The sequence below is a fragment of the Cornus florida genome, unplaced genomic scaffold, assembly GCF_030987335.1.
Source record: "Cornus florida cultivar Cherokee Brave unplaced genomic scaffold, ASM3098733v1 CherokeeBrave_3.0.0_Hap2_Chr02, whole genome shotgun sequence".
Lineage (NCBI taxonomy): Eukaryota > Viridiplantae > Streptophyta > Magnoliopsida > Cornales > Cornaceae > Cornus > Cornus florida.
This window is the reverse complement of record NW_026775572.1, coordinates 100064760-100089649: the sequence shown is the minus strand read 5'-3', so window position 1 is coordinate 100089649 and position 24890 is coordinate 100064760. Positions and strand designations below refer to the sequence as shown.

Genomic DNA, 24890 nt, shown 5'->3' with positions numbered 1-24890 from the left:
GTATCCTTGGGAGGGCAGGTCGTGGTGGCTGACCAGGGCGCTTGCGCGAGCCGAAACAACGCCTTGGTGCCGCACGGGCCGTGCCGCTGCGCCAAATCTCTAGGCCCGTGACATTATGATTTCCTTTGGTAAAGAAGAGGCAATCTTGCTTTAATGTTCTACATCGTATCTTACTTTGTAATTTTTTTTATTTTTATTTTTTAAATTTTGAAATAATTATATTTAACTCTTTTGAATTTAACAATTTTATCCTAATCACACAATCTTTTTCAACACTCACGTCTGCGCAGAGCGATTTAGCTCAAATTCTCATCGCTTATGACTTAATTTTGCCACTCTCGCTCTCGAATTTGCTCTCCGTCTTACCCCCGCTTTATGTAACTTAAGTCTTATATGCTATTATCATATTAAAAATTTACTTAAAAATGAGAAAGCCATTAGAAAACAAAAATGCTATTTGTTCATGTGTTGAACTGTAAAATTAAAATAAATATAAATATAATAACCATTAAATATATTTGGGTCAAAGTATACAATAATAGAAGAGGTTAAAGTTATTTTTAAAATTATATGTTAGAACAGTTACTTTTTATTATTTATTTTTGTGCGAAGAATTAAACTTGTATTTTTATTATTGAAAAGTCCAAAGTACTTATCCTGAAGTTCCGTGAAAATCACATTACCGGTGAAACTAAACCCAACGACTCCGAGGTCATAAAAGCTTTTACGTCACTAGATACCCCAAACCTGATCAATTAATCATCTTATATCCTTAGAATCCAATTCAATAGTTTGAGAGAGAGAGAGAGAGATTGGTGTGATTTGGGCTTATGGGAACTCAGGAAGAGGAGAGACTGGTTTTAGAGGAGGGACTTTTACAGGTTTCTTTCTACCCTCTCCGTCTATCTCTCTATGCATACACAAACACACACACATATATATATATATATCATATTGATGAGCCCTCTCTATCTGTGCTTGTATATGCTGTAATTATACCTACCATTCATGTATTCAATGCGGATCAAGTTCCAATTCTGACTTTCTATTTTCGCTAGGTTTCCAAATGATTAATGAAGGTCGTTTCTTTAATTGATGTCACCAGTTTAATCAGATCATGTTCTTATGGAATTATGGAAAAGGGAGATTGGTGATTTTGAGGATATGTTGCTTTGGTTTTGTCAGCTTGGCAATTCAGTTTTGTTTTTTGGGTCTTGAAATTTTGAATTGGAATTTGAACTTTTTTTTTTTGTTAGTTTGGAATTGTGGTGTTATGTGTAGACCCTCAAATTCACAATTGAAATTCTAGAGTGGTTATAAAGATTTTTTAATTTTTTTTAATTTCATCGGATCAATATTCGAATTTACAGGATGTGTTCAACTTCGTATTTACTTGTAACATTGAATTTGAATCTTTTAATTGTCTTATACCATTCACTCGTTTTGTGACCCATGATAGGAGATTCATTTACTTGGGGTTGATGAAGTTGTCATAATTTTTCTTTATTTTTTTTATTTTTATTTTTATTTTTTTATTTTTTAACATTTTATCTGTAAGCTAGCACTTGGAAATGGAGAATCAGGCTATGTTTCAACTTCACTTCATTTTATTAGAGTGATAAATAACTTGCAACTTCTTCTGGGTTCTGTCAATTTTTCTTCCTTTAATTGAGTTTGGTTCCTCTAATTTTACTTTTTTTAATGGATATGCATATATTAGAAAAAAAATTTGCGTGGTTTAGTTTTCTGAAAACTGTTTTATGAAAATTCAGTTATAAAAATGCCTGTTTTCATAGGATTGTCTTTTATAGTTCTCTAAATTCTTGAGAACTGTTTTCAGAGTTACAAACCAAGCAAGCCCATATTTTGATGGATTTTGATCATTTTGCAGTGTATTTTAATCTTTTATTGATTCATGGATTAGGATTTTCCTGCATTATGATCGAAAATCTGAGGTCCCATAGGAGGGGTGATAACTTCTAAAACTAACATGAATGAAATGATATAGGGGTTCTAGCTATTTGTATTTTTTTATTTTTTATTGGATAAGTAAGGGGTTCTAGCTGTGTTATTTATACGGGGATAAATAAAAATGGCGACCAATGACTGTAACGGGTGGGCAATCTGAGGTCCCATAGGAGGGGTGATAACTTCTAAAACTAACATGAATGAAATGATATAGGGGTTCTAGCTATTTGTATTTTTTTATTTTTTATTGGATAAGTAAGGGGTTCTAGCTGTGTTATTTATACGGGGATAAATAAAAATGGCAACCAATGACTGTAACGGGTGGGCGCTTGCTCATTTACCCAAAAGCTCGAATTGTTAGGTAGTGCTGCATACCCACCCATTTATACCCATGTCACTTCCCATCCGGATCCGATGTGGGACAAGTCTTCCTTTGTAACATTCTCCCCCACCCGAACTTGCAACGCCCTCGTTACGGTCGGGCCACCTTGCCTACCCGGGGTGGCTCACCCTGACGCCTTCCGGGCCGGGCGCTTGGCGTGACATCGGATCAAGGATTGGGTCTAGCTTTGATACCATGATGAAAAGATATCAAATTCTATTCAAATTCATAATTTCCAGAATACAAGAGTATGCTTATAAAGTATGTACAGAAGAATCTATAAATGGGTAGGTATGTAGCACTACCTAACAGTTCGAGTTTTTGGGTAAATGGGTAAGCGCCCACCCGTTACAGTTGGTATCAGAGCGTGGTTAAAAAAAAAAAAAAAAAAAAAAAAAACCATTTGATTCATTGTTCCGGAAAAAAATATTTTTTTTCTCAAAAAATCAAAACCCAGATATCTATCACCTCTCTGTAATCAACAGAACTTGCCATCTCTTTGCAAATCACAAAATTTAGAAACCGGATCTCCAGTTACCAGCCCGCAAGATTCCATTCTACCGCTGCCATACACCGAGGATCCACCGCCGGAAAAGGAGCCAGCAAGCCCGCTGTCCTCGTGAAATATTTGAATGCCTAGATCCGCCGCCGCGAAACTCAGCTCCGCCGCTGCGAAATCCAGATTCGCCGACGATGAGTGAAACAAACGATGCCCCAGGACTCGTCGTCGTCATCACTCGTCACCGACGAGACCGAGTCGATGTCGCTGTAGTCATCAACGTCCACTACGTGAACCATCTCCGGATCTGTCACGCCGTCGCCCTTCCTCGCCGCGCCGGACAGCAACCAAAAACCCAAACCAGTCGCCGATCTGAGGACGACCAGCCACCGCAGCACCATCGCCGGTCGCCTTCCACGACCGGAGCTCACGGCCGAGCTCTACAGCCGGTTCGTCTTCTCTTTGCCGAGTCCTGCTATCCACGGTAGATTCTAGGACTGTGGATTAAAAAAAAAAAAATTGAGATCAATGACAGAACGTACTCCCTTAATAGAGAGTTCCCAAGGCGAGAATCCAATTCTTGCAGACTTGACCTCCAGAATTTCACAAATGTTGAACCAGACACCAACCTCACTGAGTCACGAATCTGTTGCTGCACCAATTGGCATCAAGTTGGACGACACCAATTATGGACTTTGGTCCCAGGTTGTTGAGATGTACATCTCAGGCAAAGGCAAGTTGGGATATATAAATGGGGATCTTCTACAACCCAGAGAGAGTGATCCTATTTTTAGAAAATGGAGAACTGAAAATGCAGTGGTGAAGGGATGGCTGATTAATTCAATGGATCCAAAACTGATCGGCAACTACAATAGATTCCCAACGGCGAAAGCAGTATGGGATGCAATCGCTACAACATATTTTGATGGCGCTGACACCTCGCAAGTTTATGATCTCAAGAGGAAGGTGACTAGGCTCAAACAAGGTGGAGGATCTATCGAGACGTACTACAACAATCTTCAAGGCCTATGGAGAGAAATCGATTTTCGCCGCCCGAATCCGATGCAATGTGAAATTGATATACAGAGGTATGATTCCATTTTACAGGAGGATAGAGTTTATACATTCTTGGATGGACTAGATGATCGTCTTGACAAGATTCGAGGAGATGTGCTAGAAATTCAGCCATTTCCTACAGTAGAGCAGGCCTATGCACATGTTCGCCGGGAAGATCTAAGGCAAGCAGTGATGTTGACAAAAGGAGATACCACACCCAGTGCTATTATGCTCTCAAAAGGTGGACAAAAATCACAACAGCAACCTTCACTTCAGATTTTGTCCAATGGAAAGCTTAACACATGGACAAAGTCAAAGTCACAAGCAGAGGGAGGGGGTTGCACACACTGTGGGCATATGAAACATACCAGAGACATCTGTTTTAAACTACATGGATATCCAAAGTGGTGGCACGAACTTAAGAAAAAAAAGAAGCGTGAAACTGGTGCAGGCGAGACTCATGGCTGAGTCGCACTCGTGAACACTGAATCTCAACTATCCCTTATACTACAAGAGGACTCCTCTCCTGCTGCTGCAAACAAATCCGTGGCTCTTAATGATCCTGGTAATCGTGGTTGGATTGTAGATTCAGGGGCAACCGATCACATGACATTTGATCCACAAGATTTTGTCGAAACCACTCAACAAAAACGGACGTGTGTTGCTAATGCTAATGGAGTGACATACCCAGCTACAGGGGCTGGAACCCCCCCTTTTCACTATCAAATACTTTATTAGTTCCATCTCTTTCGAATAAATTATTATCTATAGGCCAAGCTACTAAGGAACTGAATTGTTATGCACTAATGTATCCGAGTTTCTGTTTGTTTCAGGATATTCTCACCAAGGAAATTATTGGTCGTGGTACTAAAAGAGGAGGAGATTATTGGTCGTGGTACTAAAAGAGGAGGGTTGTACTACATGGATGATTTAAGCTTCGGCCGGGCAAATAATGTGCGTCGAACTGGTGACAAAGAACGACAGATTTGGTTGTGGCATCGTCGACTGGGGCATCCATCGTTTTCTTACTTAAAGCGTTTGTTTCCAAGTTTGTTTTCCAATTTACATGAGTCTGATTTTAGGTGTGAAACTTGCATTCTAGCCAAGAGTCATCGTGTATCTTATCCAATAAGTTTTAAAAAATGTGAGACCCCATTTATGTTAATTCACTCGGATGTTTGGGGCCCGGGTCCCATCTTAATTTCTTCAGGAGTTAGATGGTTTGTGATCTTTGTAGATGATTGCACACGTATGACTTGGCTTTATGTGATGAAAAATAAGAATGAGGTGTTTGGAATTTTTCGTTCTTTCCATAATATGATCAAGACACAATTTTCTACTAAACTCCAAATTCTTCGATCTGATAATGGCGGAGAGAATGACAATAATGAGTTACGAGAATATTTCCAAGCACATGGTCTTTGTCATGAAACCACTTGTTCTCAAACACCACAACAAAATGGTGTTGCGGAGCGAAAAAATAGACATATCCTCGAAACAGCCCGAGCCCTTTTAACAGCAGCACATGCACCCCGACGGTATTGGGCAGATGCAGTTGGTACTGCTGTTTACTTGCTGAATCGAATGCCATCTCGAGTCTTGAACTTTGAAACTCCACTACAAGCTCTTGCTCATCATGTGTCATTGCCTTCTGTCTTGATGCTTCCGCCACGAATATTTGGTTGTTTTGCTTATGTTCATCTTCATAAAAACCAGCGAACAAAGCTTGATGTATGTGCTGTTTGTTGTGTTTTTCTGGGGTACACAACACATAAGAAAGGCTATAGGTGCTATGATCCCACTACCAGACGTCTTTATACCACGATGGATGTCACTTTTCTCGAATCTGAAACTTTCTTTTCAAAACAAGGTTCCCATTCTTCTCTTCAGGGGGAACTATTATGTGGAACAGAATGTGGACAATTGGGAGAACTGGCCAAGCTTTGAAGATACAAACTTGGAGGTAAATCAAATTGATGAAATTCAACTAAGGCATGATGACACTGATCTGGTTGGAACTCTCCCACTCCCAGAGGCTTCTATAGGACAAGGAGAAGAAAATGATGATGCCAAGGCTAGGAGTGAACAAAAGCAACCCACTTAGCAAGAGTAGCCCACTCCTCATTCTTTAGTACCAAACGATCACTCTCCTGAGAATACTCCTAAGGTACAATCTCTAAACTCTTCTCCTAGTAATACTATAGATGATTTTGTTGGCTACAAATTACCTTTTAGATACAACCGTGGTAAGCCACCAAATAGATACTCACCAGACCATGGAGAAAAGAAGAAGAAGTATCCGATTGCCAACCATGTTTGCACCCAAAGATTATCACAATCCCTCAAAGCTTTTGTGCATAAGCTATATCTGAGCATGTTCCAAGTACAGTACAAGAGGCCTTAAACAACCCCAAATGGATCCAAGCAATAACTGAAGAGATGACAGCTTTGCAGAAAAATGATACGTGGAAGCTTATGTCGCTACCCAAAGAAAAGAAAACGGTGGGATGTAGATGGGTGTTCTCCATTAAACACAAGGCAGATGGGTCAGTAGAGAGATACAAGGCGAGACTTGTTGCGAAAGGATATACTCAGACATATGGTATAGACTATCAAGAGACGTTTTCAGCAGTAGCAAAGTTGAATACGGTCAGAGTATTGCTGTCTCTTGCTGCAAACTTAGATTGGCCACTACATCAGTTTGATGTAAAAAATGCGTTTCTTCATGGGAATCTAGCAAAAGAAGTGTACATGGACATTCCACCAGGCTTTACAACCTCATCACAAACTGGAATGGTATGCAAACTACAGAAGGCACTTTATGGACTAAAGCAATCACCTAAAGCGTGGTTTGGACGATTTGGCTTGGCTATGAGGAAGCATGGCTTCAAACAGAGCAATTCAGATCATACTCTGTTCTTGAAACATCGACAAGGGATGGTAACGGCTCTAATAATTTACGTTGACGATATGATAATTACAGGAAATGATGAGAAGGAAATCTCTAGTTTGCAGAAGCATCTGGCAACCGAGTTTGAAATGAAGAACCTTGGGGGATTAAAATACTTTCTGGGTATCGAAGTAGCTCGGTCAAATCAAGGCATATTTCTATCACAAAGGAAATACGTACTTGATTTGCTAGCTGAAACAGGAATGCTTGATTGTAAGCCTGCAGAAACGCCAATGGTTCAAAATCATGGATTGGGAGAACACTCGAACCAAACACCCACGAATAGAGAAAGGTACCAACAACTTGTGGGAAAGCTAATCTACTTGTCTCATACACGACCGGATATTGCCTATGCTGTGTGTTTAATGATTCAATTCATGCATAATCCTAATAACGATCACATGAATGCCGTGCTTCGAATTTTACAGTACTTGAAGTCTTCCCCAGGAAAAGGACTCATGTTCAGGAAATATAATCATTTAAACATTGATGGTTATACGGATGCTGACTGGGCTGGGAGTATTACTGACAGAAAGTCTACATCAGGATATTTCACTTTCGTGGGTGGCAATCTAGTTACTTGGAGAAGCAAGAAACAGAAGGTGGTTGCATTATCTAGTGCAGAAGCTGAGTTTAGAGGCATGGCTAAAGGACTGTGCAAGCTTCTTTGGTTAAAGAGGCTACTGGAAGAAATTGGCTATTCATCCAGTTCTGCAATGAATCTATTTTGTGATAATAAAGCGGCTATAGAGATTGCACAAAACCCAGTTCAACATGACCGAACAAAACATGTTGAAGTGGACCGACATTTTATCAAGGAAAAGCTTGAAGCTAAGATAGTTCAATTTCCTTTTGTAAAATCAGAAGATCAGTTGGCAGATATCCTTACAAAGGCCGTCTCAAGCAAGGTGTTTTATAACTCACTGGACAAATTGGGCATTGGAGACATCCATGCACCAACTTGAGGAGGGGTGTTGGCGTGAGTTGTTAACAGAGGATCTTGTGGAGAGATTATAGGGATTTTATGTATTTATTTGGTTTCCACTGATTATGTATTTCCAAGAATTCTAGCCTACATTTGTGTACCTTCTAAGAATAGATTCTTCTGTACATACTTTATAAGCATACTCTTGTATTCTGGAAATTATGAATTTGAATAGAATTTGATATCTTTTCATCACAATGTTGGTAATAGGGAATTAAGGGTGGACGTTTAGTTTTGAAGTCCATTTTTGGAATTAGCAATTCGAGTTAATTGGGTGGAAGCTTGGGGAGCAAACAAATAATTTACTTTAGCATCCTTGGTGGTTTTGCTGTGAATGCACATATTACCTTACAAAGTTCAGTTTTCTTTGAGAACCTAGTCATGGTAGTGTTCTTTTCTCAAGTACCTTACATGGTGTAGTTTTCTTTGAGAACCTACTTTATTTTGTTCTCTTCATCAACAGCGAGATTGATGGTTCATCTAAAGTAAATCATTTATCTTCTATTTTTGTTAGAATTATTTTATACTTGCGTTCTTCTCATAGTGAGACTTTTGCTCTGCAAGTTTCATATTGTTGAATGATTGGGTTCTCTCTCTTACCTCGCCTTTTGTTTTCAGAATGAAAACAATGGACTATACACAGGAGATGGTTCGGTTGACATTAAAGGGAAGCCTGTTTTGAAGAGCAACACTGGAAATTGGAGAGCATGCCCCTTCATTCTTGGTATTCACTAGTTAATAATGATTCTTTAAATTTATTTCATGTATCTGATAGTCCATTTCTTATGTAATAGTTCTTTGAATTGAAACACAGGTACTGAATGTTGCGAACGATTAGCGTACTATGGGATTGCTACTAATCTTGTTAGTTACCTCACCAAAACGTTACACGAAGGAAATGTCTCTGCTGCAAGAAACGTTACCACTTGGCAAGGGACTTGCTACCTTACACCCCTTATTGGAGCTGTCTTGGCAGATGCTTGTTGGGGAAGATATTGGACAATTGCTGCCTTTTCCACAATTTATTTCATCGTAATTATTATCTAAGTGATAATTTCCTTTATATTTACTTACTTCATGAAGAACTGAGTAGTGATACATAATTAACCTCTTTTATTATTGTTGGTTGATCCTTATTTGTATGGACATGCAGTAAATCAATCGCCTAAAAGAATAAAAAGTAAACAGTAAAAAGAGGACAGGCAGTAAATCATCTCAGTTTTTGTGCTCAAAAGTTTTTTTTTTTTTTTTTTCCTTATGTGCAATGTGATCGAGCAGTTTTGTTTAGAGATGTTCTTTAACAACAGATTCATAGAGATGTGGAGTATAATTATTAGTATTACATAATATTACCTGTTGTATCCCATTGGAATATTAAGTTCTACAAGGTGATTGACCTAGTAATGAGCTTTAGCTGATTCTGGGGCCAGGCTTTGATTTTTGATCTTACGGAAAAATAATTGAGTTTTGATAAAATTTCAAGTCATTTTCTTTTAAATATCAATCCATTGAGGATTTTTTGTATTTTAGAAAATCACCAGTTGTGACCTTCTATACTTAGCTACAAACGTATGGGAATTGCAAAGTACCAATCTTGATCTTCTATACTTCAAGAGTTGGAAACTTAAGAATAGTTTATAAGAATTTGAAGATATTTGATTTTTTCTTTTATTCATTTCAGTTCAACTTGATTTGATGATTATTTTGTTTGTTTATTTTTGAACTTTAGCCATGGTGTTCATATAGCATGTGCTGAATGATTTAGCTGGATCCGTCTAGTTTTACTTTTATCTATCATTTGTAACTGATCTCTATGACGGTGGATTGTCACTAGAATCAGTTAGCTGTCCTCTTATTACCCAAGAGTATAGTATGATGGAGGCATGCCTACTCGAGATCAAATTAAAAGAACAAAATCAAAGAAATGGATATTTAATAAAATCTAATAAGAAAATGAGAGGAAACTTTTGGAACAAATATGGTACTGATCAGCTGTTTTTCACTATAACTTGTCTCTTTTAAGAACTCAGCTTTTTGTGTGTGTGTGTGGTTCACATACTCGTTTCCCTCAAATGAAAAAGTCATAAGTAAATAACAAGAAATTCTCCAAAATGCTAAATTTAAGTGTTCTGGAATGGAACTTCTGACCCTATGTCTCTGATTTTATGTAGCTCTTTTAAATTACAGTTAAGCTGAGGCATGAGAATAATTCTATCTTCTCTACATTTCACTGATTGCCTTTTATGAATTTCTTTTATTACTTTGCTGAATATGCAAATTTTTGTTGCTTCTTGTAGGGAATGTGCACATTGACTCTCTCAGCATCTGTCCCAGTTTTTAAACCCGCCGAATGTGTAGATACAGTATGCCCTTCAGCCACTCCTGCTCAGTATGCAGTATTCTTCTTGGGACTATATTTGATTGCACTAGGAACTGGTGGGATCAAACCATGTGTTTCATCCTTTGGGGCAGATCAGTTTGATGACACAGATCCTAAAGAGAGGGTAAAGAAGGGATCATTCTTCAATTGGTTTTATTTTTCAATCAACATTGGTGCTCTTGTATCAAGTAGTTTAATTGTGTGGATTCAAGAAAATGCTGGGTGGGGCCTTGGGTTTGGCATTCCTGCATTGTTTATGGGCATTGCCATCTTAAGTTTCTTTTCAGGCACAGGTCTTTATAGATTTCAGAAACCAGGGGGGAGCCCTATTACAAGAATGTGCCAGGTTCTGGTTGCATCATTCCGCAAGTGGACTTTGGAGGTCCCTAATGACAGTACTCTCCTATATGAAACACCAGACAAAGTCTCAGCAATTGAAGGAAGCCGGAAACTGGAGCATACTGATGAACTGACGTAATTTCCTTCTCTATTGCCTTAACTACTTATATCATTCTGACCCACTTATTTAATTCATTATCGGTTTTCTTTGGTATGTCAAAAGCTTATATATATAATTGATTTTCATGTTACTTATGATTTGCTTTGAAACACACTCAAGTTAGTGATGTACAGTCATCAATATAGTTGCTACTATACTTTTAGTATTGAAATTATGAGATCGACTTTTAGAGTCATCATATTATCAAAATGCAAAGGGCTCATTTCAATTATGATTTGTTGAAACCTCCGACGGCTGACCTACCTCTCTCTCAAAAGGAAAAAGGCAAGAGAGCAGTGAGTTGATTGGTCATTTCTATTTCCTTATGGGTCTCGGTTAGGGTTCCACTACAAATCATTTCTAGGGCATAGCCATTCAATTCCTAACCTATCTGACTGGAGATCTGGACTCATAATCAGTGAACGTCTTGTTGCTTCAGACATAATGGAACATTTGATTACCATCAGATGTTCAAATGCTCTCATTTATATTTTAGGGTAAAGTACAGCAACACCCTCTTAGGTTTGCCAAAAGGACACACAAGTGAAACTTGCTAGTTTTTTGGACGAAGACACCCCTTGAAGTTTCAAAAATGGACAAAGAAACCCCTGACATTAAAAATTGACCAAATTACCCTTTGACAATAAATTAGACCAATCTACCCTCATAAATAATTTTTGCATAAAAAAAATAAAAAAATAAAAAGCAATCTCTTCCCCTCCACCGTTTCACCGCCACCAGCCCACCACACAAAGCCACACATATATATAGGGGTTCAAATTACACACATATATATATACCCACAAATTTTTGTATAGCAAAACCCAACACTACAAAATCCAAACAACATGAAATTGGGTCTTTTGATTAGGTGCTCAATTGGATACCTGCAATTTCGGAGAACAACCCACCCAGCTCTGTTACCCAACCGTGAATATCATCACAAAATCCAAATTCAACAACATGGGCATGAATTTTTTTCACCTCTGACAAAATCCAAATTCAACAACATGGGCTAAAAGAATGTATGTAGGTATATATATAGATGAATCAACCAATGCATGCGCCAATTTGGGATAAAATCAAACACTGTGAATTGACAATGGAAATGATAAAAGTTAAGTAAAAAAAAATGGAGGAAAGGTGTTTGAATTTGACAAGAACAACCACATGTATGGTATATATATAATACATCAATCAATTGAACAAAAAGCAGTATCGTGTATTTACCAAATGGAGGAGGAATAGGGTTTGAATTTGACAAGAACAACCACATGTATGTATAGTATAATACATCAATGAATTGAAGATCGTTTTTGTTCTTGTCGAATTCAAACTCTTAGTGTTTGAATTTGACAAGAACAACCACATGTATGGTATAGGCTGCTGTCAATCGAGATGAACTAGACAAGAAACTACACTGCATATTGCTCTTGTCAAATTCAACATGGGCATGAATGTATGAATTTTTTCAACTATGGTTATCATAAAATCAACGAGTAAGGACGGTCAAAACAGAATGGTAGACACGAACTCTGAGACAGAAATTGCTGGTGAGGACCAAGCTCTGATGACGATGTGGCAACGGATTGAACAGTGAAGCGAGGTTTAGAAGGTTCAGATGAGCACAACGAGCGTCACTTGCAAGGCCGAGGAGGCTGAAGTGGCCATCGCCTCTGCCGTCCGACGAGCGGTGACGACGACGATAGCGAGCCGACTCACCTCCACCTTCGGCGTCATCGTCATCCTCCGCCTCTACATAGACGACTGGCCGACTCCAGATTCGCGGCCCGCCTTCGATTCCATCTACCCATAGAGCCCCAGATCCGTTTTCGTCGTCAGACTCGCCGTAAAAAACGGCAAACTTGTCGCCGCCCTACACCGAGATCGTCTGCGCTCTTGAACACCTCCATACCATGGGCATCGTCTACCGTGACCTCAAACCCGAGAACGACAGCTCGCCGTCGCCCATCGCCGCCTTGTGTGTGTGTGGATATATATATATATATATATATATATATGTATGTATGTATCTGTGTATATATATATACGTGCATATGTAAAAAAGAAAAAAATGGAAGATGAAGGAGGAGAGAGGAAAGAAGGGTGCTGAGGGTAATTTGGTCATTTATGTATTTTGATATTTTATAATTAAATTTATTAAAATAGTGAAGGGTAAAATGGGCTTTTCACACGTTTTAAGGCTCTGTTTGGATGACAAATTTCGCAAGAGGGTGTGATTGTCCAAAAATAGGCCAATTTTCACTTGTGTGTCCTTTTAGCAAACTTGAGGAGGTGTCTCTGTACTTTACCCTATAATTTATTTATCCTTTCATGCACTAGATCAATCCCTTTTGAATTTAGTTGCAAATTATTATTATTATTTTAAAAATAATTTCTTATCACTTCATTCCATGTTAGTTGAGGTCCCCCTTTGTCTCTTACCTTCTTTGAAATTAATGTTCCTCTCCTCGGGTGCATCTATAGGTCGGCCTTGAATATACCCATACCACCTAACTCTACTCTCTTACTTTCTTGCTAATAAGCGCCACACCTAATTTCTCCCTATTCCTTTGATTATTAATTTTATCTTTCGTAGTTTTTCCTAACATCCACCTTAACATCTGCATTTCCGCCACATGGATGCGTTGTTCGTGTTTCTTTTTTAATGCCCAACATTCTGTTCCATATAAAATAACCGGTCTAATGACTGTTATATATACTTTTCCTTTTAACTTATTTGGTATTTGTTTATCGCACAAAACCCCACTAGCGTTCCTCCACTTTGTCCAACCTATTCCAATTCTACTACTTACATCATCATCGACCTTTCTATTTTTTTGTACAATTGATCCCAAGTTTCAAAAATAATATGAAGCATGTGTATTGCTTGGATAATAAATAATTCATGTTACGAACTTCGTACATATATAGTTGCACCTATTGCTATATGATGGTCCTCCTTCGATTCAGCTCCCTAAAATTTTCTGTTGACACAAGCTAGGTTTTTATGGTGATTTCATGGTATTTGAACTGGTCTTCAAGCACCCAAGAATTTAACATGGAATTCTATCTTTAAGTGTTTAACTTCCTATATGTTTGCATATTTTGCAATACTATGGTCATTTTTCAATTATTTTTTTTCTTGCAAGCTAAGAAGCACGAACACTGCTATAGGAGTGCCGTGGCCATGTCGAACACATTTGGGACATGTCGAACACGTGTACAACATTGCTAGCATTGTTTGGAAATTTGAATAATTTTTTATTGGTTGGACACGGCTGGAACATGGCATGGACCCAGCTCAAACACAACATGGACATGTTTGAGACTCTTGTAGGACACGGCGAGATAGTTTGGTGACTATTTTATTTTTAGAAAAAGGGGTCTATTGCAATAGATAGGGTTCTGTATAAATTTTTGACTTCTTATATGGTAATGATCCAGATTTTAGTACAAGTTTGTTTGGGTACAAGCTAGGTTCTTGTGTTGGTTTCACGGTGTCTAGACTGAAATTTCCTTGAGAAGAGTAGTTCTATCTCTCAAGCCTAATTTCCAACTTGTTGAAAGAGAGAGAGAAAGAGAATATATGAAAACGTATATGTTATTGAGTCAGTAATACAATGGTGTTTATATAGGAAAAGTTACAGGAGTAGGTGAGTGGAGAACAAGTAAACCCTATACATGGTAATTCTATATATTGTTATGAGGGGTAGGTGATAACTCATACAATACTAACTGTTCACGTGTGACAACTCATACAATACTGTACAACACTCCCCCTCAAGCTGAAGAGTAAATGTCAATAACTCCCAGCTTGCTACATATGGAATCAATAGAGTTTTTGGGAAGCGCCTTAGTGAAAATGTCTGGCAGCTGTCTACCAAATGGTGTAACGGTCTCATTCGAGTCAACTTTAGATCGAATGAAATGGTAGTCTACTTCAATGTGTTTAGTCCTCTCATGGTAGATTGGATTGCTAGCAATATGAATAGCTGTCTGATTGTCACAATAGAGAGGATTGGGTACTGGACTGAAATCCCAAGTTCCTGTAAAAGAGTTTTCAACCAAGCAAGTTCACAGGCAGTGTGTTCCATGGCATGATACTCTGCTTCAGTACTGGAATGAGCCACAACTGATCGTTTCTTACTCCTCCAAATTACTAGATTTCCTCCCATGAAGGTGCAGTAACTCGTGGTGGACCGTCAATCAGAAGGAGAACTGTCCTAATATGCATCTGTGTATCCCTCAATCCGAAGATGTCCAGAAGATCGATAAAGCAGACCACGTCCCAGAGCACCCTTAAGATACTTCAAGATGCGTATAACTGCCTCCATGTGAGGTACTCGAGGACTGGTCATGAACTGGCTCACAACACTGAATGCATAGGAGATGTCTAGACGAGGGATTGTGAGGTAAATAAGTTTACCTACAAGTCTCCGATACATCTCTAGATCACTGAGTGGGTCACCATCATCCACCTTAAGCTTTACATTAGTCTCCATGGGTGTAGCTACAGGTTTCGAACCAAGATATCGAGTATCCTGTAAGAGATCAAGAGTATACTTCGCTGAGAAAGACTAATGCTTTGCTTCGACCGAGCCACCTCAATTCCTAGAAAATACCGAAGTTTGCCCAAATGCTTAGTAAGGAAGTTAGAACTCAAGTGATGGATTAGAACTTGTATCCCATCTTTGTCATTGCCGGTGATAATGATATCATCTATATACACCACAAGAATCACAATACCACGTTTCGTTTTCTTAAAAAAGAGTGGTTAGCTCGGCTTCTGGTCATACCATGCACGAGGGGACTGTTTGAGGCCATAGATAGACTTCTTGAGATGATACACACATTCCCCCTTATACTCAAATCCAGGTGGTTGAGTCATATAGACTGTCTCAGTAAGGTCACCGTGCATAAAGGCATTTTTAACATCAAGTTAGTGAAGTGGCTAGTTTAGATTAGCTGCAAGAGAGATTATCACACGAATAGAATTTAGTTTGGCTACTGGAAAGAACGTCTCAATATAATCAAGGCCTAAGTCTGAGTGTGGCCTTTAGCAACAAGTCGAGCTTTGAGATGGTCAATAGTACCATCAGACTTTTGTTTAACAGTAAAAACCCAACGACAACCAACAACCTGAGTATCAGCAGGCTTAGGAACAAGATCCCAAGTATGATTCAATTTTAAAGCATTTATTTCTTCTTCTATAGCTTTCCTCCACCCTGGATGAGAGAGTGCCTCTCTGTAGGTCTTGGGAAGAGCAATAGAGGATAATGACAAAGAAAAAGCTTGAAAGGAGGACGACAATTTATTATACGATACAAAATTGGAGATAGGGTGATTGGTACAAGACCATTTACCTTTCTGAACAGCAATAGGTTGATTAAGATAAGAGTCCAGAGAGATAAAAGAATCTCCAGGCGTTGAAGCGACTGGTGGAAGTGGCAAGGCATGGTTTGCTACTTTAGTCGTTGGAACATGATTAACTACTCTTTTCCGGCAACGAGTATAGACACGAAGAGCTAGTGGGATGTCAGAATAAAAAATTTGTGTTGAAAGAACACTCTTGAAGAACAGAGTCCTCCAGACGACTGCCTTCTTGAGAATAATAAGGAATATCCTCTTAGAAAGTTACATTTGTACACACAAATTATTTACAAAGGGTTGGACTGTAACATTTATTTCCCTTTTGAGTGCGAGAATAACCTAAGAAAATACATTTGTGAGCACGAGGATCAAGTTTGTCTCGTCCTGGGCTTATATTATGAACAAAATAGACAGACCCAAACACCTTTGGAGGAATGGAAAAAGGGTTTTTGTCAGAAAATATCATTTGGAAGGGTGATTTTCCTTGAAGGACCCTAAAAGGCATGCGGTTTAAAAGATAAGCAGTAACCAGAACTGCATCTGCCCAAAAATGTTTTGGAACATGCATTTGAATTATTAAGGCACGATCGATAGCTAGGAGTGGGCCATTCTTGTGTTCAACAACTTCATTTTGTTGAGGGGTATCAACACAAGATGTTTGATTGATAATGCCCCTCGACTCAAGAAACTTTTGAAAAATATTAAGTTTATATTCAAGAGCATTGTTAGTTCTAAGAACAAGTAATTTTGCATCAAACTATTTTGAATTTCAGCATAAAAGGATTGAAAAACAGAGAATACTTTAGATCTATCTTTAAGAATAAACCCAAGTTAAACGTGAATAATCATCAATAAATGACACAAAATAATGAGCACCAAATAAACCAGTAGTACGAGCTAGTCCCCAAACATCCGAACGTACTAACTCAAAAGGTTTTAAACTTTTATTATCATAACGAGACTTAAAAGTAGCCGACGATGTTTACTAAGTTCGCAAGTAGTACAATTAAACTTAGAAAAATCAACTAAAGAAGGGACCAAGGCTCGAAGACTATTTGAAGAAGGATGTCCAAGGCGGTAATGCCACTGGTAAGCTAAAGGGGAGGTGGAATGTAGTGCTGTAGGGAGAAAAAGTAACTGAGCAATTTAAATCTAATATGATTTTGCGAACTGACAATAAATTGAATGAAAATTGAGGGATGTATAAAACTGATGAAAAAGTGAGACCCGAAGTGTGGTAGGTACCAATTCCATGAACAGGTGATTTGGCACCATTCTCTATAGTAACAACTGATGGTGAGAAAACATGAGAAATATCAGAAAGAAGAGATGGGTTACCTGTCATGTGATCGGATGCCCCTGAATCAATAATCCAAGGTGTAGAAGATGAAGCATGGAGACACGTATTACTTGAAGTAACGATAGTTGCGGTGGAGCTGATTTTCATGCTCACGCTTTACCAGTTTGGTGCTGGAGATTGACCCAAGAAGATGGGATTCCTTAGTATCCATCACAAGAGTTGTCGAACAAATGAGATAAAGTAGCGAGAGGGAGTCGAGATAAGAGAACCAAGATCTAGTCGAGATGAACCGAAAGAAATTATTGAGGAGAGAGTCGAGGAAGGATCCGAGAGAGATTGCCGAGTCGAGAACTGAGATCACCGAGGAGAGATCGCCGAGAAGAGATTGAGAGAAAGTTGAAATGGAATCAAGATCGGTGTCTGAATAAGACTAAAAAAAAATTTTAAAGAGGGATCGATTTATGCTCTGATACCATGTTGAAAGAGAGAGAGAGAGAGAGAGAGAGAGAGAATATATATGAAAACGTATATGTTATTGAGTCAGTAATACAATAATACAATGGTGTTTATACAGGAGAAGCTATGGGAGTAGGTGAGTGGAGAACAAGTAAACCCTATAGATGGTAATTCTATATATGGTAATGAGGGGTAGGTGACAATTCATACAATACTAAATGTACACGTGTTACAACTTATACAATAGTGTACAACATAAATACTTTTAGAAATTTTACATTCCAGAAGTCATTATTTTCTTACACATTTTGTTTAGATACAAGCTAGACTCATCACAAATTAGAGATACACATTATTGACTTCAATTCCGTCCCACCAAGAAACCAAACTCCATTGTGAAAAATCTATCATACACTGCAATAATAAACAATAAAATCATTTGTTGTACTCATATAAAATTACATGCATGGATCAATGCATCAATGGGAACAAGGCCAATAGAATAAAGTTACAACAGCATTACAGCAAACTCATTTGTTGACTTCTAATCTAACATCAACTCAAGCCATCACCATTTATTAAGAATAGTAAGTAACCCATCATATTCCTGTTCTGCATGTTACGCGCAAAAGTAGAAACTCGGGACTCCCAAGTTTCATGGACTTGAATACATGCATCGGGTGCGGGTAGGGCTGCAAATGAACTGAGCCGAGCCGAGCTTTACCTTGCTCGGGCTCGGCTCGAGCTCGGGCGAGCCTAGTAAAACAAGGCTTGGGCTTGGCTTGCTAGCATTTCGGCGAGCTTGGGCTTGGCTCGGGCTCGCCTTCAAACCACACCCGAAAAAAAATAAAAAAAAAATGGTAAATGAAAACTTTAGATCTATACAGTTCTGTGTTCAAAGATGGAAGAACATTGTTGCTTCTCTCGTGCTAACTTCCATCCACCGATCATCTTCCTCAGATCCCACCAACACTAAAATGGGATTGCGATGCTAAGATCTATTAGAATTTAGAGACCATCGTCGACGAGCTAGAGAAGAAGGGATGCTGTTTTGAAATTTGAAAGGGATTAGAGTAGTGATGTTGCAAGATCCGTGCGGCTGCCTATAATTAAGGTTTCATCAGATTTCAGAGGTCTATTGGAGACGGTCGCTGGCGGGCAAGAAAGAAAAAGCAATGTTACGTTGAAAGGATTAAGGTGAATGTTGCGAGATTTGTTTGTGGCTCTGCATATGATCAGCTTTCATCATAAATAGAACTTGATCAGGCAAATCTAACGGCTGATAAGAAGACATGTATGAGATGATGGGTAAATTTTAAATGAAGCATGAACAGCTCGGTTCATTTGCAGCCCTAGGTGCAGGTACGTATCACATATCAATTCTCCAAACAAAAGGACGGTATTGTTAAATATTCATACTATATATATATATATATATATATACTTTCTAGATTAAAATAATGTCATTATGTAACATAGTGTTCAATATAGGCATCTCACCCCTTTTGAAGAGTCCATGTAACATAAGTTGAGATATTAGAAATAGCAATGTAGCGGCAAACCAACAGCCACAAGCAGGAACTGTTACAAAATTCTCAAAGGAGGACATTTCATATGTAACGTTGATACACCTAACAAGTGTGTGAAGAGCTGGGAGGATCCACGTAGATCAAGGAGGAGAGGCAGGAACAACCGATATTTTAGCCGGATTTGAAATTTAAAGAATTTTGGGGTTAGGTCACATGCGAGTTTTAGTAGTATAGTGTTAGGTGAGTTATGGGCCCCACAAAATGAATGGGAGAGCTGGGCTATTGATTATGAAGTTTGGAAAAGGCTCTAACTGGGCTCGGATGGAAGGTTCAAACAGGGCTTAGAATGGGTCTGAGTGGGTCGTGTCCTGTAATTCTGTAAATGTACAAAGAGAGTGAAGCTGAAGTGAATGAGGGAAGTTCTGTAGTTTTGGCCAGCTGGAGATAGGGTCCAATGAAGCTTCAACTAAGATAGGCTGCTAAAGAGATGGGTCCAATGATAAATTGGCTGGAGATAAGACCAGTAGGGGAGGGCCTTATACAGTTGAAACCCTGACACTTGTGAGCGTCATTAGAGACAGGAAGACCTCCATACCATTTTAGATAGCAAGCCTTAGCTTAGGTAATGTGCAAATCAAAAAGTTGAGCTCTTTCCTTGGGGTATCCTGTTAATCGGATGTGTATGCTACTGAAAGATGAAAATGGAACAGGTTTATAAGGAAGTGGTAAGAGTTGCATGGAGATGTAGATATGTTGATTGAATTTTTTGAATGAACTGGTCACCTCAACAAGGGGCATCCTGGTGATGAAGGACGAAAGGATGTGTGTAAAAAAGATGAAACAAGGGTCCCTTCGATGTGCAAAGGTAGAAAGTCGGGTTAACTCGCTTAAGAATACATGATTGAGCTTGAAGTTAACCAATTTGTGCAAATAATGTGAAAGGTTAGGTTTATACCCATCTTGCTGCTCCCATCACCTCGATTAGTGGAAATCACACTTGGTGATGGCCCTTTTTAGTAGAATAGATGAAATGATTAAGATCCGTTTAGTCCCTTGTGCAATCTTTAACATAGAAGATGGACATCACTAGGTTTTCTTAGGAATTTAGATCATGTGGTCAGTTTTTTCCCTTGAATCATAAACTCCACATGGAATTTAGAGCTTAAGTTTCTAATTTCCTGTACAACTCTTAAATCTGGAGTCTTTTTATGGCTCTGATCTTCTACCAAATTTTTGTAAGGGCAAGCGAGATACTCATCTGATTTTGAGGCAAGTATAACAAATTAATCGTTATCCCTTAAATCCCTAAAATAGCCTCTACGTGAAAATTTATCTTATGAGTTTGTAGAATTGCATGTACCTCGTTCACCATGAATTGTTCTCGTCTCCCTTCTCCCACAACTGTCTTTGAGGGCAATCGAGGTTTTTGTTGGATCTTGGGATAGTCATATTACAAATGGACAATTTTGACGGTAGACATGAGGTGGATGGGAGAGGTTCTGATTCGTTGGTTTGGGTGCATGCTGCCTTCTCCTTAGGGGAAGTTTGAGGTTCATTCCTTGTTCCGCTGCCTTACCGGGTTTTATGGTTCCAATTTTCCGTGGAAGACGGTTTGGCCCTCGAAGGCTCCGCTCAGAGTGGCTTTTTTTGTTTGGATTGCAATTTGGGGCAAGATTCTGACCTTGGATAATCTGAGAAAGAGAAGACAGATCGGTGTTGTTTGTGTAAAAATGATGGAGAGTCTGTGGATCACATTCTTTTGCATTGCCCTGTGGCTCATGACTGCTGGAGGCTTATTTTTGGTTTGTTCGGCGTCCTTTGGGTTATGCCTCGGTCTTTAAGGGATTTGATTGACGTCTGGAGAGGCTATAATGTGGGGGGCCAAGCCCATGATTTTTGGAGGGCGACACCCCTTTGTGTTTGGGGGTGCATTTGGAAGGAGCGGAACATAACATCTTTTGATGGGAAGGAATCCTCCATTGGGGTACTGGAATTTTCTGTTGTTTGATCTCTTTTTATCTTAGTGATGGGGAGAAATTGTATATGTTTAGATGAAATTGTCGTTTTTTTGGGTTCTTTGGGTCCCTAGGAGCCTCTCTTTGACTTCGGCCCTTGTATAGCTTTCGGGATGCGTTCTCCTTTTGAATGCTCTCTAATATACTTTTATTTATTGAAAAAAAAGAGGAGGACAATTTTGACACTTAAATCCATGAACTACATTATATGTCAAACTTGGAGTTCTAATTTTAGTTTGATACCTCTCACAAACCAGGTATCACTTTTCAACCTTTTTGAAGTGCATAAGCATGTTTTTTGAATTTTCCTTAATCAAAATCCTAGTGTTAGAAGGACAGGATATTTCAATGATTGACAAATCCATCGAAGGCCACTAGCCATGTGTTGATCGATCGACAGAGAGCTATAAAATAAAACTCAGTTTCCAAATCAAACTGAATCTTTCTTTTTTTATATTATTTTTTATAAACCTAATCTCTATAGGCTTCTAAGTACTATATAAAGATCATATGTGTTTGGAAAACATTCTAAGTTTTACAAAAAGGTTGTAGCCTAGTAGTACTTCCTCGCCTTTCAAAGTAGAAGGCCGAGGTTCAAGTCCCCAAAAGGGGCAAGTGTTTGTGTGTGTTTCTTGTCAAGGTTTAAAAAAAAAAAACTTCTAAGTTCTACAGAATGGTTGTTTGTTTAGAAGATAAGCGACAAAGAGGCCAACCAATGTTTACGTGGGATGAAGTAATTAAAAATGATTTTAAAAACTTAAATTTAAGAGACGACATGGTGTATAATAGGTGTGGGAGAATAATTATAGGAGTGATTTAAGGGCTTAAATCACTCCTTGATAGAATGTTAATGTTGCTATACTCGGGCAACAAGTTGTTGCCATATTTATATTTGACTTTTTGTGTAATTCCCTTATTACAAGTCTTCCCCAATTCACCTATAAATAGAGGTGGTTATTGTAAACAAAATTAAGAGAGAATGGAATAAAAGAGATGTAGCCCTTTGGGTTTTGTGTGTCATAGATGTAAGCCCTAGTGGTTGAACCACGTTATATTCTTGTATTCTTCATGTTTTATTTCTCTCTTCAACTTTTTATATATTTCAACATGGTATCAGAGCAGGTTTATCAAACCCTACTCTATACTCGTCTTGGATCTTCGGATCAACTCGTCGTGGTTCTTTTGATCAACTCGTCTCATCTCGGATCAACTCATCTCAGATTTACGCATCTCAGACTCTCGACAACTTCATATTTAATTTCAAGTTGGACACTTGAGTTAAATCTCAATGTACCAACTTGGGAAGGGGTGTTGGAGAATAATTATAGGAGTGATTTAAGGGCTTAAATCACTCCTTGATAGAATTTTAATATTGCTATACTTGGGCAATAAGTTTTTGCCATATTTATATTTGGCTTTCTGTGTAATTCCCTTATTACAAGTCTTCCCCAATTCACCTATAAATAGAGGTTGTTATTGTTAACAAAATTAAGAGAGAATGGAATAAAAGAGATGTAGCCCTTTGTGTGTCGTGGATGTAAGCCCTAGTGGTTGAATCACGTTATATTCTTGTGTTCTTCATGTTTAATTTCTCTCTTCAACTTTTTATATCTTTCAACAATAGGAAAGAATGGAAAAAGAATATTCATGTGGCCGACCCCATCCATATGGGATAAAGACAAGGATGAAGACAATGACGACAACACAGCATATGAGTGCAGTCTATCAATTCTTTGCTATATTTTCTTTGTTTCATAGTTCATCATTGCATTAGATGGTGTGTATGTCAACCACAATTCATCATTGCATTAGATGGTGAGAATATATTCAGGAGGTGATGGTCATTGATTTTGTTCTGCTAACGGGGAATTCATGGAAGCTTGGACGGCTAGACATGGAGATCAATTGCTTGTGGAGAAGCAGATCTCGTGAGGGAGTAGCAGCCTGGAGACTTGAGTGCAGAGTCTGTGGCATGAGTCTGTCAAGAGGTAAGTAGGTGTTTTCTAGGGTTTGAAAAACTGGTCAACCTCATTGTTATACTTCTTTCTTGTAGTGGATTTGATCTGCTTGGATTAGGTCCCCATGATTTTTCCCAAGAGGTTTCTGCTTAAAAATTGCGTGTTCAACGTGTGATTGTCTTACTTTATTTTACATGTTATTATATGCTTTTAATGATGTGAATGATCTGATTTGCATGTAAAACTAGTAGTACATGTAAGGTTCTTGCTTATCTACATAGCAAATTTTGACAAATTATATATATCATCATAGAATTTTGTCACAGATGCAACGATGATATTTCATTGCCAAATAGTTGATCTGCTTGTCCCCTCCCCGCACCAAAAAAAAAAAAAAAAAAAGGACCTGCAAAGACCTTGTCTCTTTTAGTAAAATAATATAAATCAGATTATTATTGTTTGTCCATTTAATTTTATTTTTGCTGCAGGTGCCTTGATAAAGCTGCTATAGTCTCAGTTACTGAGACCAAAACTGGGGACTTCTCCAATCCTTGGAGGCTTTGCACTGTAACGCAAGTGGAGGAACTGAAAATCTTGATCCGCATGTTCCCGATCTGGGCTACTGGAATAATTTTTTCTGCTGTTTATGCCCAAATGTCTACAATGTTTGTGGAGCAAGGGATGATGATGGATACAACTATTGGTTCCTTCACCATTCCTGCAGCTTCTCTTTCAACCTTTGATGTCATCAGTGTTATTTTCTGGGTCCCGGTCTATGATAGGATCCTTGTCCCATTTGCAAGGAAGTTTACTGGTAAAGAGAGGGGCTTCTCAGAGTTGCAGCGAATGGGAATTGGCCTCTTTCTTTCGATCTTATGCATGTCAGCTGCTGCTTTGGTGGAGATCTGGCGACTGCAGATTGCAAATGACCTTGGTTTGGTTGATGAAGATGTTGCTGTGCCACTTAATATCTTCTGGCAAGTACCCCAATATTTCTTGTTGGGGGCAGCAGAAGTTTTTACGTTCATTGGACAGCTTGAGTTCTTCTATGACCAATCACCAGATGCCATGCGTAGCTTGTGTAGCGCGTTGTCACTTCTGACAACTTCCTTGGGGAATTATTTGAGTTCATTTATTCTGACTCTAGTAACAGCTATAACAACAGCAGGGGGAAAGACTGGGTGGATAACCGATAACTTGAATGAGGGTCATCTTGATTATTACTTCTGGCTTTTAGCTGGACTCAGCTTCTTGAACATGGTGGTGTACGTCTTCTTTGCCAAAATGTACAAACAGAAGAAGGCGTCTTAAGTCTACATATGAAGATGCCGGTACTGTCTGTGTCCATCTCTGGCAAGGTCCCAGTATTCATGGTGGGAATACGGTCAGTTTGTGCTTTTGCAATTTCGGTGTTTTAGTTCAGTTTCACGAAAACGTTTGTATTATAAGTGGATTGAATTAAACACTTTAAACCATTGTGCTTTTATATTTGAACGTCACCGAATTTCATTCTCTTTATAATGTAAATTTTTCATAAAAA

At 38.6% G+C, this 24890-nt stretch overlaps 2 protein-coding genes across 4 annotated transcripts; both read left to right on the top strand.

Annotated features, from left to right (window-relative positions):
- The first annotated feature begins 687 nt into the window (after window positions 1-687).
- LOC132295499 (protein NRT1/ PTR FAMILY 8.3-like) lies at window positions 688-24890 on the top strand. 3 transcript variants are annotated; one of them, XM_059793787.1, is made up of 5 exons: window positions 688-881; window positions 8459-8564; window positions 8655-8872; window positions 10138-10694; window positions 23839-24890. In XM_059793787.1, the coding sequence occupies exons 1-5, from the start codon at window positions 831-833 to the stop codon at window positions 24659-24661; spliced, it is 1755 nt and encodes a 584-aa protein (XP_059649770.1). In that variant the 5' UTR covers window positions 688-830; the 3' UTR covers window positions 24662-24890. The 3 variants fall into 3 exon arrangements, with proteins under 3 accessions (XP_059649770.1, XP_059649771.1, XP_059649772.1); XM_059793788.1 differs by lacking the exon at window positions 688-881 and adding an exon at window positions 1053-1079; XM_059793789.1 differs by lacking the exon at window positions 688-881 and adding an exon at window positions 8124-8224.
- On the top strand, window positions 1086-4880 carry LOC132295500 (uncharacterized). Its single transcript, XM_059793790.1, has 2 exons — window positions 1086-4470; window positions 4739-4880. Exon 1 carries the CDS (start codon window positions 3378-3380, stop codon window positions 4371-4373), a length of 996 nt encoding a protein of 331 aa, XP_059649773.1. The 5' UTR covers window positions 1086-3377; the 3' UTR covers window positions 4374-4470; window positions 4739-4880.

Coding starts and splice junctions, on each gene's coding strand:
- LOC132295500 (XM_059793790.1), top strand. CDS start 3,378: ATGACAGAACGTACTCCCTTAATAGAGAGTTCCCAAGGCGAGAATCCA.
- LOC132295499 (XM_059793787.1), top strand. CDS start 831: ATGGGAACTCAGGAAGAGGAGAGACTGGTTTTAGAGGAGGGACTTTTA. Junction 882..8,458: donor TAGAGGAGGGACTTTTACAG/GTTTCTTTCTAC, acceptor TTTTGTTTTCAG/AATGAAAACAATGGACTATA. Junction 8,565..8,654: donor AGCATGCCCCTTCATTCTTG/GTATTCACTAGT, acceptor ATTGAAACACAG/GTACTGAATGTTGCGAACGA.